This window comes from Thermoascus crustaceus, assembly GCF_041956765.1.
Source record: "Thermoascus crustaceus strain CBS 181.67 unplaced genomic scaffold VTN00scaffold_3, whole genome shotgun sequence".
Taxonomy (NCBI): Eukaryota; Fungi; Ascomycota; class Eurotiomycetes; order Eurotiales; family Thermoascaceae; genus Thermoascus; species Thermoascus crustaceus.
Window position 1 is genome coordinate 1,505,716 of NW_027192529.1, and position 14,265 is coordinate 1,519,980.

A 14,265-nucleotide genomic window follows, 5' to 3' on the forward strand; every position below is an offset into this window, starting at 1 on the left:
TGGTAGAGAACTTCGACGATGCCAGGCACCTACCTACAACATCGAAGCAAGTAGGTAGGTTAGTAGTTACAAAGTAGAGACAGAAAAGCAGGCTACGCTCTACAAAAATATGGGCACGCTATACCGTCCTAGCTGCATTCCTGACAATAGGGATGCCGCCATCATGGTTGTACATGTGATTCCATCGACGTAGTCCCCCTTGTTTGCTGCTGCGGTGGCCAGCTGGGAACTGCCATAGATCGACATCTAACTGAAATTGGGATGCCAGGCGACTCGATTAGAATTTCAATCCAGTAGAAAATAAGGCATCGCAGCGGCGAACAAGATGGCCTTGTTCAAAGAGCGCGGAAGACAAAGAGAGGGATCGTTGTCCTGGCATGCTAGGGATGGCCGATCTGCAGTGCGGTTATGCATGGGGAGCTCCAACAAGAGGATCGAGTCCTTGCACAGAACACTTGGCATGACGCAGATTGTGGTTTTGGACAGGGCGTTTCACAAGAATGGTTGTTCTGTCACCTTGTCCTGTGTCTAAGCGTATTGAATTGAACAGCGGACGACTTATCCAATCGGGTAGTCCTATGGATGTACATGCAAATGTACGTGGTACTCATTGACAGCAATGTTGCACGAGACCATAATGATAGTTCGGTCGCCAAGCTCTCTGAAATTCTGATATCCTTTGCGTCCCCGAGCGGACAGTACCTTGCAAGATACAAGAGCAGTTCGTCCCCCCTATCTATGTATGTTGCAGGCGTTTTTCGAGCCATGGGATCTCATCGACGACATCAATATTCCCAACACCGAAGGCCTTGTGGTTGGAACAACGATGATTTAGTATTGGTACAACTCTATACATACCTCTTCGCTTCGATCATGCTCCGTCTATTGAACAGTCGTACTCGAACTCATACTTGATCATTGCAAAGCCTTCTTTTGAGCTTCTGGTTCAGCCGCTCTTTTGACAGAAAAATGGAACACAGGAAACAGGAACCCAAGATCCTTGTGCGGCATGAACATAACCATATAAGAGCATTTGCACCTTCGCGCAAGACAAGCTTCATACACCGCCGAGCGATGATATTCCGTCTCCGAAATGGTTTTCCAACAGGAGTCTCAGATCTACAACACGTACAAGTCAATTGGGTCACTATCCGGCAGCGTCTTCGGACTATACCGCGGTTATCTCAGTCATGCTCGGCACTCGCAGGCTCACAGCCGACCCTTCTAGGTTCTGCTGTCGCTGGAGAAAGGGTTTGTGCGGAACCCGTGTGTCGACGTGCTGAGATTTCCCACTTCCGGATCTCAAGGGTAGGTATGGCTGCTTAGGCAGATCATGAGGCTTGGAAGATTCCATCACGTACATCGGCGCAGAGAACGGCCTCACCCCTGTATGTGCGCCATTTACAATGCCTTGAGACTTGCCTTGAGGCACTGTCGCAAGGGATGTATACGGCAAATCGGGGCTTGTTGGGCTCCCCAGGCTGCTTGAAATACTTTTGGTCAACCCCAAGTAATGGAGGTCTGTACCCAAGCTTTCTGTTTCAGAATGCGAATTACTCCAGAATCTAGTGTCCTCGGGTCCAACGGAGCGCGTCGAAGAACGCCTGCTGCCGGAGGTAAAAAACGGCGTCTGTGGTATGAGTTGTGTGTACGGAAGCGCTGCGCTCGAGGCAGATGCTTGCACGCTCGACGGAGCAGAGGTCTTCCGGTTAATACCATCTTGCTGTTCTTTGGACATCGATGAATACACGGAATCGCTGACGGAATGGTATGACTGGTGAGAGACGTTGACAGGCATATTTGAGACGGACACAAACTCATCGGTGCCGTCGGATGAGCGGAGTCGAATTGGCGGCAGAGTAATCGGAGGAGGAATCACTGGAGGTCCACTCAAGCTCGCCCTGTGAGTGTGTTGAAAACCAGACCGAGTCAGATTGTCCGATTCCGTCATATGTATGGCAGCGGCCCTATGGTCGTTGGTACTTTCGGATTGCCTGTTAAAGGCCGAGACGCTCTCCATGGCACCGGCCGCCACATCTGACGGTGCACAGAAGAAACGGCGGTCCATGTTTCCATCCATGAATGGAAAGGATAAGCTGTACTCAGTACCTGTCCTGGTAGAAGCCATCGGTCGATAGGTGTCCATCGCTATCAGAGATGTTAAGATTCTCATGATCCGGTGCTCAGCCCTGTCGATCAATGACCAGACGATCCTGGGACGTAGTGTTGGATTGAAGACACGTAACACATATGAAGCTGCGTATAATGTTTTGAGAATCATCAGAGTGAGCGTAAGGGAAAATATGTCCCCGGATCTGACATTGAGACGGCCATGGTCATCGTAGGGGAGCTCCCCACGACGTGTGAAATACATTGGAGGTTCTGATGTTGAAAGATCAGATGGAACACTTCACTAAGGCTATTAGCTAGAACCAAGGCATGAGTCAAGGAAAGATAGGATGATAACAGTAAGATGGAGATGGTGAGAGGCCATCTCTTCCAACGCCGTTGGAGAGATGTTTGGCAGCCTTCAACTTGGTTCGAGAGGAAAGAACGAGATGCGGTGCGCTCTTTGGGCAACGACGTCAGATTGGAAGGGCCGCACTGCAAAACAGCCTGATCTCGTCCTGTGTCTTGATAGCTGTCTTCGACAATATGTTGCTGGTCAGAAGTAGGAGGTATGCAGTTGATGGGTCTGCTCACAGAATCAGATGGGCTAGGACCGGTGGTGTAAAGGGTAAAACCCCGCGCCCCAGAACCACCAATGCAAGATCTACACTTATCAACTCCATCCCCACGTCTTCTCACTAGGGACGCAGCTGACTCACAGAACAAAGAAAAGGTAACCAAAGTTCCCTTATTACCCATCTATAGATCGATGTTTAGACCCTCTAATCGGCTGCTATTTTCCTTACCTCGAGTGATGTCCTCCGTTCCAGGATACCCGCTGCGCCAACGCAGGTTCGCCCCATTGAAGCCGGAATTGGCAAAGGAGTCAAAAGCGCCACCATTGAAGGGGATCGTGTTTGACGTTGATGGCACGTTATGGTGAGGAAAACGCTTTTGCTTTCCTTTTTGTCACTCGGTGCTGTTTGATAAAAGATGGAACAATCGTGTTTACAATTGGTTGATTTGCTTGATACCCCTTCTGTTAGCATGCAAAGAATGGATCTTTTAGTCTTCTCCCGTGTTAATTCCTAATTGCACAGCTTTTACTGCCTGTCTATGAGAGACATGAAGAGGAGAGACCTTCAATATGTGCCAACGTCCTTATCCTAAACATACGATGGAGGGAATTATTACTAACATCAATACAGCCTCCCACAGAACTATATGTTCGGAGAGATGCGGTACGTATCCTACCACTACAGCAGGCAACATATCGCCCGCCCAATTTCTCTCTTTCTAACATTCTCATCATCTCCAGAGCCGTACTAGGAATCGACAAATCTGTCGACATCCTAGAACACATCCGGAGCCTCCCAACAGACAAGGAGCGTTCCGACGCCGTATCCAAAATCCAAGCCATCGAGCGCGAAGCGATGTTGAAGCAGCAGCCGCAGCCGGGGCTCGTGGAGCTCATGGACTACCTCGAGTCTCGGAAAATGCGCAGGGCATTGTGTACGCGGAACTTTGAGTGAGTGACGAATTATTTCTTTTCCCATGACAGGTGTCTTGAAACGTCATGGAAATGAATTTGCATACTAAGATAAGGGATTATGACCAAACGGGTACAGAGCACCAGTAACGCATCTCCTCAAAACCCATCTCCCCACGCACGTCTTCCTCCCCATCATCACCCGCGACACCCCCGATCTCCTGCCCAAGCCCGACCCCGCTGGGATCCTGCACATTGCGCGGGAATGGGGTCTTGATAATCGGGCTGACAGCCTTATCATGGTAAGTGGGCTCCTATCCCACCTACTTGGCTTGACTAGCAATTTGCAATCCTGCGGTACTGAAATGTTTTTCACTGCTAGGTCGGCGACAGCATCGACGACATGACGGCCGGCCACACCGCGGGCGCCGCGACGGTGCTGCTCCTCAACGAGCGCAACACGCACCTCAAGGAGCACGAACACACGGATCTCTGGATCGAGAGGTTGGACGATCTGATCGACGTCCTGGAGAACGGGTTTGTTGGACACAGGGGCGGCGATAAGCCTGCCACGGATGAGAAGGAGGGATGAAACATGTACATACGGTACTGTGTTGATCTTTTCCTGTTCTCATGATATCCTAAAGCGATCAATCTACTAGTGGATTCGAGGTAGTATAGATCTGGAATAGGAACGCCGCTATTATTAGAAATACGTCACCGGAAGAAAGGGTGACAAGGATTAGTGATTCGCCCCGGTTTCTTTCCATTATTGGTATCTCATTTTACGAACAACGCGACTTTTTTTTCCCCGTCTGCCGCCAGCAGAAGCAGAATCACATCTGATCCAACGAGGTAGGCTGCTGCAGATTAACAGAAGGCCGTCCCATATTTTATTGGACAAGGAAGACCATATTTTTACATCGTAACCAAACGTCTCCAAAGTATCAACGGCGTTCAAAAAAAGCTCATCACGAGGTCATCGATGCCAAGGAACCGACAGACCGACCGATCTCAAAACGCCAAGCATATGGAATGTGGACAATACGCAGGGGTATACAAGTTGGAACCATCATGTTTAGCGTCTTTAGAGTCTAAATTTGTCCCAGGCCTTTTTCCCCGCGCTTGGCATCGGGCGATAGGCATCTCCATTCCCGCCCCGTTTATTCTTGCCTCCGCGTCCGCCGCCACGGCCATTGCCGTCCCCATTACCGCCACCTCTTCCGCGTCGAGGCGGCGGGGGTCTTGAGCGACTGTTCGGAGGTGACCTGGGTTGCCAGCTATCCTTCACGCCTCGTCCCCGGACGGGATGAGGGTTGGGCGACAAAGAGCGTTGGCGCGTGTTGTTGCCAACGAAGAAGTCCTGGCGATCCCGGTAGGTCTGTCGGATATCGGAACCACCACCAGGTCTGCCGCGGGAGTCTTGTGGTCCAGCCAAGTCCCTGTTCCTGCCGATTCCGCTTCCAAACCGGATATTTGGGCGGCCCTGGTTTCTGTTGACGGGGTTCCGGCGCCCCGGCTTTGCTAGCATGTCATCATCGCTCTCTGGAGATGGCGAGCGCTGCTCAGCTCGACCTCTGATCCTCAATCCACCGCCCTGACGGCCGTTCGAGGGGCGACCTTGTTGTCGGCCTCTAACAACATCATTGATGTTCGTTATCATAGATGGGTCATAGGGTTTCAACGTCCATGAAGACGACGACATTGGTCTGGGAAGCGAAGGGCAGTCTCCGACCAGATGTCTATTACTCGTACAGTAACAGCACGAGACAGAGACGAGGATCGGACCAGGAGACGGATTCCGTTTGGGAAATTTCCACATTACATCACAGTCGAGTTCCAAGTGGTTTTCAGAGCCACAGAAGTCACATGGCACTTCTGATGCGCTTCCTTTGAGAGCAGAAGGACATTGCCTCTCATCGTGTCCGCGTTCCCGACATTTCTGGCATCTTCTCCATGAAGGACAAAAGCTGCTCTGGTGTTGATCCCACGCTCCGCAGTGTTCGCACTGATATCAATTAGTAAGACAGAAAATCATGAAAGAATATCACTATATGATAGGGAAACTGGACAGGCCCGAAGACTAAGTCGGACATAAAAACGCACCTCCTTGGAGGGGCACACCTCTGCTAGATGACCCTCCTGCAGACATTCAGTACAAGCGATTGGCAACGTGAGATCTATATCGTGAATGGAACGGTTATAGAAAAAGTGCCTAGCCTGGACTTCCAAGTCTTTTGAATCAAGGTCAGCAAGAATAGACGGAGGCGTGGCGTATTTACGAGAAAAGGAGCGAAAAGCATCCTCCTTTGATTGCTTCGGGGAAGACTCCCCAGCCGCCTGCAAGTCAGAGACTGTCTGCTCATTTGTACCATTGACCGGCGCTGGATGAGGGTCAGACTGAAACAACACCTCTGAAGGGGTCGTCTCATTGGTTTCGTCAAGGACAGTATGCCCGTTGCGAGAGCCGACGTTCAGCATGATGGTGGAATCACCACCCTCTGAAACTTCACCAGAATCAGAATCATCTGAGTCGTCCAAGTATCGGTCCTGGCCGTTCGGCGCAGGACTCACGTCTGTCACCTGTCCCTCTTCAGAATCACTCTTTTCGCTCATATCACGTAAGGATACCCCGGCATCTTCCTCGTCATCTGACGCTGAGACGGAGGCGCTGCGGCTTCGCCAGTACTTTCCGTTGACCTCATCGAAGCCGGAGGTGGCTGTGTTTTGGGCTGGCTTGGACACCCTGCCACTTAATGTTGTTCTGATAGCACTCCTGCTGCCTCTGTTCCAGTTAATGGCTGGGGGAACAGCACCCAACGGCTGCTGGGCCTCTGAGGCCTTCGCATCTTCTGATGCGGACTCGTCCTCCTCGCTCGATGTATCTGAGCCCGAGCTAGAAGTACTATCCGGGTCAACGTCCAGAGTGGTCGAACTGAAGGTGCCTCCTTGGGGAACAAAATCACGGACGTCACGACGGTCCAGGCGTGCTCCTTGCCTTTTGTGTCTCCTCGCGATGCCCCTGTCTTGGGAGCTTGGTCGCGACCGGTCGCTAGACCCGTTGCTGCGGGGACGCTGCAGCCCGACAGAGGCGGTCCGGGAGTCGTTCTCGTCTCCCGAGGAGTCGGGCATTGCGTGGAACAGGTCTGGAGATGGGTCTCAAGAGGAGGAGAAAGAGGTTGACGAGATGTTTCATTGTGCAACGGCCAAAATTTACGGGGGGCGCCACGGGCCAGAAGCGCCTTGGCCGGCTAGCGCGACGTGGATGACGACGCTCGCAGCGGGAAAGTCTCGCCCTCCTTCGCAGCGCGTTCTCGAACCCCCCATTCAACATTGACGCTGAATCTCGTCTCGTCCAGCTTCCAGATAGCCGTGGCCCGTGCGGCTGCTCTTTTCCCTTCCTGCTCCCCCCGTACCCTTCTCTTCGTTCGTCTCTTGTCTCTCCAGCTGGCCTCTGTCGTTCCATTCTCTATCTCGTTCTCTTCTTGCATTGCTGCTGAATCTCGTTCCGTCGTTGCACGCTCGTTCGTCTCCTCCTTGTCGACGCCTCGTTGGTTCCCGTGACCCCCAGCCGGTTCCCAGATCTCACTCCCGGAGTCCCATAAGCCGTTAACTCCTCCGAGGCCTCTGCCAACGCCTCTCAGCCTCGCCCGCCCTTCCCTCCTCTGCCTCCCACTATACTTTTTTTCGAGTCCGTTCTTCGACAATACCGCCAAACTGTCTTCCCTTCTGATCCCCCGGACCATCTCCTTCCCTCCGGAACTCGACGCGGGACCAAACCGGTCGTCCCCGGATTCCAAGATGAGTCAAGCAAATGCGGGAAGGAGGAGAAGGTCGAGCAGCATCATCTACCAGGAGCCGCCGGAGTCCATAGAACATACCAGTGACCAGGCTGCGCTGCCGAATCTGAATGCCAATTGGGTCAACGCTAAGGGTATGTTCCCGCGATCTCGAGGGGACGCTGCAGCACGTCTGACGCTGAAACAGGTGCTTGGACGATCCATTTCGTTGTTATCATCGCCTTGAAGATCTTCTACGACATTATACCCGGTGTCTCGCAGGAAACGTCGTGGACGCTTACCAATATCTCGTACATGTTCGGTTCTTTCCTTATGTTCCACTGGGTGCGGGGAGTGCCATTCGAGTTCAATGCCGGCGCATATGACAACCTCAACATGTGGGAGCAGATCGACAATGGTGATCAGTATACGCCGGCCAAGAAGTTTCTCCTGAGCGTGCCGATCATCTTGTTCCTTCTCAGTACTCACTACACCCACTACGACCTGACGTACTTCATCATCAACTTCCTAGCCACCCTGGGTGTCGTGATCCCGAAGCTCCCGGCTGTAAGTTCCGCCTCGATCTTGTTGGATTGCTAATCGTTGCTAACGGTGCCCAGACGCACCGGATGCGCATAGGTCTCTTCTCTAACGGTCCCGATGACCCATAGCATCTTTAGTTATTGTCCACTCAAGCCGCCTAATTTCTTTGAACTCTTACTTTTCCCACTGGATTTGTGTCTGTAAGGTTTTGAGCGAGGCTGGATATAAACCGCCGCTCGCGATACTATTCATAGGAACGCTCCTTCTTTGTGTTTACTGTCCCAGAGAATCATATCTAGATAAGAAAGAGGTATTAATTGACAAATTCAACGGTTTCCGCCCTTACTTCTTGGCCTTTGGTCTGGACTTGCCAGCGTAAATCAAGCACCTGCTCGGAGAATTGGCTCCATACTCAAGAAATTCGTCATGCTTGGCTTAATAGACCATTCTGTCGTTGCGGGTACAGGCCAAGATGCACAGCTGCGGGGCTCTGCAATGGTTTCCTTGGTCTACAGACCCTAGCAGGAATGCCTACTCCGCGGGAGGAGGACTGTAGGTCGGACTAAGTCGCTAGGTGGCCCTGTCTGCCCTGTTTCCATCGTGGTTACTGGATATATACGTCAGTGTACTTCAGAAATACTAGCAGTCCCCAGTTTTGTAGACCATACCCAGATATCTGTCTGCAGTTCTAGCAATGCATGAGTGATTTGATCGAAAACGATGTTGCTCAATGTTAGGTATTTAAATGCGTGATTCATTCCCCCCAACTCCCAACCACCTTGGCTTGAAGACTTAACTGCGTGCCGCTACTTGTTTGTTTGCTTAGTACGCCAGACTGCGAACATAGACTAAATCAAATGGGCTTTTACCGTACTGTAGTGCCGGAACGGTGGACTTGGTGGGACAGTGTCTAGCTTCTGTTTCCATTTGTACTGGTTCTACTGGGATGCTACGGAGATATTTAGACCTTGCCATGGATGGTGCAGTGTTAATGATTAGGAACCTACATACATACTTTTAGGGCAGAGCATCCAATTTGTTGGTGGGGAAGTGATGTATGTACATCGAAAACATCAGTGGCACTTTTCATGTCTGTCTTTTTCTCTCCTATTATTGATTGAGATACCAGCACGCAAGAGCACGTGGAGTGATCCGTGCTCCCCGCCCGGATGAAGAATTGGGTCCTGTACTGTCCTGTTCTCTGAGTTCTTGCAGAGGACGCGTACAGATTTTCTCAGCCAACTTGACAGGCAGGAATGTTGTCCCCCATGAACGTCGCCGTGATAACAAGAATGAGAGCCGTTTTACCAACTTTGGCACGAGTGGCCAAGTGGCTAAGGCGCCTCACTTGTTAGTTCCCGCCCTCTATTATAGTCACACCAAACAATGTCTAACGATGCCTACAATAGGTACTGCTAAGTACATGAGGAGATCGGGGGTTCGATTCCCCTCTTGTGCAATTTTTTTGGTTATGTCACCATTAAAATGGTAATCACATTTCATCAAATTCCTGATATATAGTCTTCAAATTTGCTAAGACTGTAGCAACTGCGTGGATAACTACCAGTTGGCTTTGCATCTTAGTTGAGATACTATAGAGATGCGCGTGACTACAGAAGATGTAGACGTGGGGGATTTATTTCCAAGTTGAACTGTAGTGTCAGAGGAGAAAGTAAAAAGAAAAAAAGGCTGCGCCAGCCAGGAATCGAACCAGGATCTATTGCTTGGAACTAGATGGCTATTAGAGAACGTCTTAACTATATAGAAAAGCAACTCGTGGACTTACGGCAACAATGCTAACCATTACACCACTGGCGCCTGTGTGAGAGTACCAATTCATAACCTTTGTGACAGGAAAATGCGGCAGCCGTTTTGCTGTCTATGACTAGTATAGCGATACAGAAGGTTTCGATGAGGAAGAAAAGGAAAGCGGAATCGGGGGGTCGTGTGCATGAAGATATAGGCCCCTCACTTCCATCTGCAGGTGGCCTATTTGTGAATTACGAGGGCTTAGCCCTAGAGGCCTGAGTCCCCTTATGGTCTCTGGCCTGTGACACTTATAATAAGAAGCTACCTGGTATATTATATAGATGTTGAGATATGCGGCTGTAAAAAAAAAATCACATTTTGTATGGGTATTCGAGTGGACGGCTCGCTTGTGGATTACGTTAGAACGCGGCCCAAGAAGAAACCAGTTAAATCACGGAAGCACCTTATTAAGCAGTTAAAAAGCGAGTGTAAAATCCGTCAAAATAAGAGGTCAAAACAGGCGATGTTTTCGGGGTGAGAAACTATGGTAAATTGAGGGCTTAGAAACATAGGGTTACCTAGGTTTCTCGTATGAATCGATAGCGTCAACTAGCGGAATTTATCGTAGTCGACATTGGGCTTCCACGTCCTTTTTACAGAGCTCCCTTATTTCTCGACCGTATTAGTGATCTTGTTGGTGTTTCTACAGGAGGCTGCGCTGTATCCTCCACTGGTTAAAGGCCGGTCAACCAAAGATATCATAGACAAATATGATGATACATTACAAAAACAGGTCATCGCCGGAAGACAGACCAGAAAGCGATGCACTCTATAGTTGACCAATCTGAAGGTCAAGCCGAGGAGAACAGATTTAGCCAGATCTTCCAAAAGCAATGTGCTCCATGCTTGTACAACAGCAGTTATTTGACCTGCGCACCTAACTTATAGAACTCGTCGAATTTTCAGCACACATATGACTCTTTCCCATCCAGCTAGCCTAGAGGTAGCACTATCTTCGTTATGATTGCTGACCCGGCACCCCTGTAGTTATTGCTTTGCGTTTTTGTGGACAGGTCCTGACAGTGTGTCCAGTTTCCCAGCAGTTAGACATCTGATTTCGTAGCGCCACTCCTGCGCAGCTGGGTCAGGACATGTACGGACATTGTGTCGTGCATCCCCGCAGGCAGAGCAATTGGGGTCCAGATAGTCCTCGTCTTGCGTTCTCTGGGTTTCTTTCTCATGTGATAATAGCGACCTTTCCACTTCGTTTTCATAAATTTGTCTTTGTTTGGTTCAACAAATCGCTGATGAGGTGGTCATCTGCTCTGCAAAATGCACATTTGCGGGCTGCTTCCTTACTTGTCCTATTAAAGGCTATAGACTAAGACTAGGTCACTATTGTGATGGTAGAGTTGAGAATACCGGTGGGCAAGGGTATGATATGGAAGCTCCGAAGAGCTGGCCAAGGTAATGTGGAGTCAGCAACAATATCATGAGGCGCTCGGATCTCGACTATATAAGCCTTTTGAAAGATATTGGACTCGGCTGCCTCGTCGCCTTCTCCCTATATCCAAGGAATATTGGGGACCGAGGCGATATGGGAAATGCTCAATGTCGGACCTGAGCCCGAAATATATTAACACTCGACGTAATATGTATATCTATAGAACTCGATGATAGGGTGAGAATCCCCTAGATAGGCACTTGACAATCAATTGATTAATTGTGCGCATAAATCTATATATGACAAAAGGGCCAAAAAGAATTCTATATTTGTTTGACAGCCTCCCTATATCCTACTCCGTAAATTGAACCCGTTCCGTTTCCTTATTAGGATGCGTGTAGACACCCCGTTCCACAAGTAAATACTAACATAAGATAGTACTTATTAAGCTTCATTAATAGCACTTAGGCCTAGCATCTAGAATAATTGTAGAGTGCAGAGCTCCATCAGCATGTCTAGATAGGAATCCTAAGATAGAGCTCCGAGGACTAAGCTCTGGAGGCATGATCTGTATTAATTTAATCGATTTGATGCACAGGCCACTAGATTGAGCATATAGGGCCATATAGTTAGATAGATTGAAATGATCGGAGTTCTTTCCTTCCATCCTCAATATCACTACCAGAGCTCCCTAGATTCCTCTGTACGAGCAGGATCGGTCCGAAGCTCAACAGATCAAATCACTATTCGACTGTTAATGATAGGGAGCAACTTGGAAGATGAGGGGTCCGACCTAAGCTAAACACAAAACTGTAAGACGTGGCCGTCTAGGAGGGCTGGTATAGTGTGATGGATTGAGATGCGCGGCGCGCATGCAAGGATTAAGTGTGACGGCGCGGCAGACACCTAGGCGGTAAGGTAGGCGGTGTTGAGCATTCCTTTGTCTCTGGGATACTGCCGGTCCTACTTGCCTATATATATCACGTTACACGAAGCCCTGCGAATTCTTTCCTTTTCCCCTCATGCTTTCGATTCTGTATGACAAGCTACCATAGTTTTAGCTAATAATACTATGACCGAGCGCCGTCACATTAAGTGCGTGGCAAGGTTATCAAGAAGTGGATGGCCGCAGGCCTTACAAATACACTGTAGATGGTATAGTAGACCTAAGTGAAGACCTAATTGATACAGTAAAAAGCAAATTGATCCATGTTATGATTCACTGGAGTGTGAAAGTATAGAGAAAAAGAAAAAGAGCAAAGGGGAGAAAAAACAAAGGGAGGAGGAAGTAACCTTGCACTAGCCGCGAATCGAACGCGGATCCATTGCTTGGAAGGCAACGATGATAACCATTACACCACTAGTGCTAATTGTTGAAATGTTTGTCACCTTCAAGCTATGTAGGGTCGTCACCGCCCGAGGCAGGTTGCAGCCGCCTAAGTATTACACGCCGGGCGGTTAGTAGTTGGGTGGGTGACCACCAGCGAATCCCGTCTGTTGTAGGTTTTTGCTTTTTCATTTTATTTTATGTTATAATGCCTTTTTTTAAAGAAGTATTGCCTACTATGTAGAGAATAATGCTTCATTTGCCCTGCCGTTGACGCTGCTTTTTGTCTCCTCACATGACCTACGACTTGTCGCTTTTGTCAGGTTTACCCATTTCCATTGGTTCCTCCTCTCTCTACCCTCTTTCTATGTCTCTCCTCTCTTATGCAACTGCAGCGTATTATCTTACCTCATTTCCCATCTCATAATCTATTTATTGAGATGAAGGAATAATATGGATCGTCATACAGGACGTGGAAAAGCTGTTCGCCTCGCTGCAGCATGCACAGAGTGTCAGCGGCGAAAACAGAAGGCATGTTTATCTATACAGACACGAGCAGGCGCAAAGCAAAAAGAAAATAGTTCTGACCATCTCTCCAGTGCAGCCGTGAATGGCCCTGTAATCACTGCCAGGCAAGGCGGATCTCTCATCTTTGTCGATTTGCGCCAAAGAAGGCGTCCAGAACTGCCAATGGAGCTATACATCGGTCGAGGTTTGTAAGAAGATCCATGTTTTCAAGTATGTGATTACCTAATGTTGAGATCAGGGCGTCACAAAGCCGTCAAGAGAATCCCAGGGAATCAGAGCGGGATGATTTGCCCAGTAATGATATACCAACTGTCGCTGGTGCAGACGATCTCAGAGTGCTGGGATATCTTCCCGACTCGCAGATCTTGCAAGTAGGACCTGACGGTATTGAAGTAAGTTCGCCATGGGACAGACTGTTGAATATCTGCTGAAAGCTCAAAAGGGCCCCGATATAAATTTAACTGAGTCTAAGAGCGTCTTGTCTCCTGAGATGGAAAGCGCTCTACGTACTCTTCCTCCGAAGCCTTACACAGGTAGGAACTTGAGGCAACCCTAGTCCATATATTTTTCTGCTCACGGCCTCTAAGATATTCTTGTCCAACATTTTTTGGGTGATACCAATTATCACTATTACTGTCTCTATCCTCCAACCTTTTCGGATGAGTATTCCCGTTGGTGGGCAGACAGAGCTAGCTGCCGAGCCCTCACTCCAGAGTTCACATGCCTTCTATTGCGCGTCTGTGCATGCTCCACCCAGTTCCTGGATCCAAAAGCACGGCAGAAACTTGAACTGGAGCTCGGTGAAAAGCCTCAAAGTCTCAGCCAGCGCTACCATCGTGCTGCTCAGCGGCTAAGTCACGCTATATCACCAGGTAAAGGCAGCTTGACACAAGTCCAGCAGCTGTTCCTCACGACATACTGGTTCAAGACGGAATCTTTGTTTATTGACTCCTGGCATACCTTAGCTGCTGCCATCCATGAGGCCCAGGAACTAGGTATTGTTGAAATCCTAACCGCATCCCGAATTATCTTTTTTTATGTGCAGTTAGGGCACATCATGTCGAAGGAAAAAAGGAATCTGACTTATCTTTGTCGTCAGGCATGCACAAAAACTCTTTCGAGGAAGGAATGACCGAGTTTGATTGTGAGATGAGAAAGAGAGTTTGGTGTCTTCTATACGCTTGGGATTGGTATGGGTCTTAATTTCTGATCTTTGAAACCGAATGCTGCTGACAAGTAGAACAAGGCAAATTTCTACGTTGCTGTCCCGGCCTTTGATTATCAATGACAGCGCCTG

At 49.2% G+C, this 14,265-nt stretch overlaps 6 protein-coding genes and 3 non-coding genes across 9 annotated transcripts; 4 read left to right on the forward strand and 5 right to left on the reverse strand.

Annotated features, from left to right (window-relative positions):
- Nucleotides 1-1,168: 1,168 nt before the first annotated feature.
- Nucleotides 1,169-2,080, reverse strand: VTN00DRAFT_5731 (uncharacterized protein; the record flags this gene model as incomplete). The annotated part of the gene is made up of 1 exon (XM_069432294.1): nt 1,169-2,080. One exon carries the CDS (start codon nt 2,078-2,080, stop codon nt 1,169-1,171), a length of 912 nt encoding a protein of 303 aa, XP_069288168.1.
- Nucleotides 2,081-2,923: 843 nt separating this feature from the next.
- Nucleotides 2,924-4,190, forward strand: VTN00DRAFT_5732 (uncharacterized protein; the record flags this gene model as incomplete). The annotated part of the gene is made up of 5 exons (XM_069432295.1): nt 2,924-3,048; nt 3,318-3,350; nt 3,428-3,637; nt 3,738-3,900; nt 3,981-4,190. 5 exons carry the CDS (start codon nt 2,924-2,926, stop codon nt 4,188-4,190), a joined length of 741 nt encoding a protein of 246 aa, XP_069288169.1.
- Nucleotides 4,191-4,685: 495 nt separating this feature from the next.
- On the reverse strand, nt 4,686-6,730 carry VTN00DRAFT_5733 (uncharacterized protein; the record flags this gene model as incomplete). The annotated part of the gene is made up of 2 exons (XM_069432296.1): nt 4,686-5,606; nt 5,705-6,730. The coding sequence occupies 2 exons, from the start codon at nt 6,728-6,730 to the stop codon at nt 4,686-4,688; spliced, it is 1,947 nt and encodes a 648-aa protein (XP_069288170.1).
- Nucleotides 6,731-6,849: 119 nt separating this feature from the next.
- Nucleotides 6,850-7,344, reverse strand: VTN00DRAFT_5734 (uncharacterized protein; the record flags this gene model as incomplete). The annotated part of the gene is made up of 1 exon (XM_069432297.1): nt 6,850-7,344. The coding sequence occupies one exon, from the start codon at nt 7,342-7,344 to the stop codon at nt 6,850-6,852; it is 495 nt and encodes a 164-aa protein (XP_069288171.1).
- A 55-nt stretch (nt 7,345-7,399) lies between these two features.
- Nucleotides 7,400-8,048, forward strand: VTN00DRAFT_5735 (uncharacterized protein; the record flags this gene model as incomplete). Its single annotated transcript, XM_069432298.1, has 3 exons — nt 7,400-7,532; nt 7,586-7,944; nt 7,998-8,048. 3 exons carry the CDS (start codon nt 7,400-7,402, stop codon nt 8,046-8,048), a joined length of 543 nt encoding a protein of 180 aa, XP_069288172.1.
- Nucleotides 8,049-9,236: 1,188 nt separating this feature from the next.
- VTN00DRAFT_t87 lies at nt 9,237-9,379 on the forward strand. Its single transcript has one exon. It is a non-coding gene; the product is annotated as a tRNA-Thr (tRNA).
- Nucleotides 9,380-9,610: 231 nt separating this feature from the next.
- On the reverse strand, nt 9,611-9,738 carry VTN00DRAFT_t107. The gene has a single exon. It is a non-coding gene; the product is annotated as a tRNA-Leu (tRNA).
- A 2,670-nt stretch (nt 9,739-12,408) lies between these two features.
- On the reverse strand, nt 12,409-12,480 carry VTN00DRAFT_t106. The gene has a single exon. It is a non-coding gene; the product is annotated as a tRNA-Gly (tRNA).
- A 650-nt stretch (nt 12,481-13,130) lies between these two features.
- VTN00DRAFT_5736 (uncharacterized protein) lies at nt 13,131-14,171 on the forward strand (the record flags this gene model as incomplete). The annotated part of the gene is made up of 6 exons (XM_069432299.1): nt 13,131-13,152; nt 13,207-13,262; nt 13,331-13,360; nt 13,411-13,501; nt 13,841-13,963; nt 14,068-14,171. 6 exons carry the CDS (start codon nt 13,131-13,133, stop codon nt 14,169-14,171), a joined length of 426 nt encoding a protein of 141 aa, XP_069288173.1.
- Between the last annotated feature and the right edge of the window lie 94 nt (nt 14,172-14,265).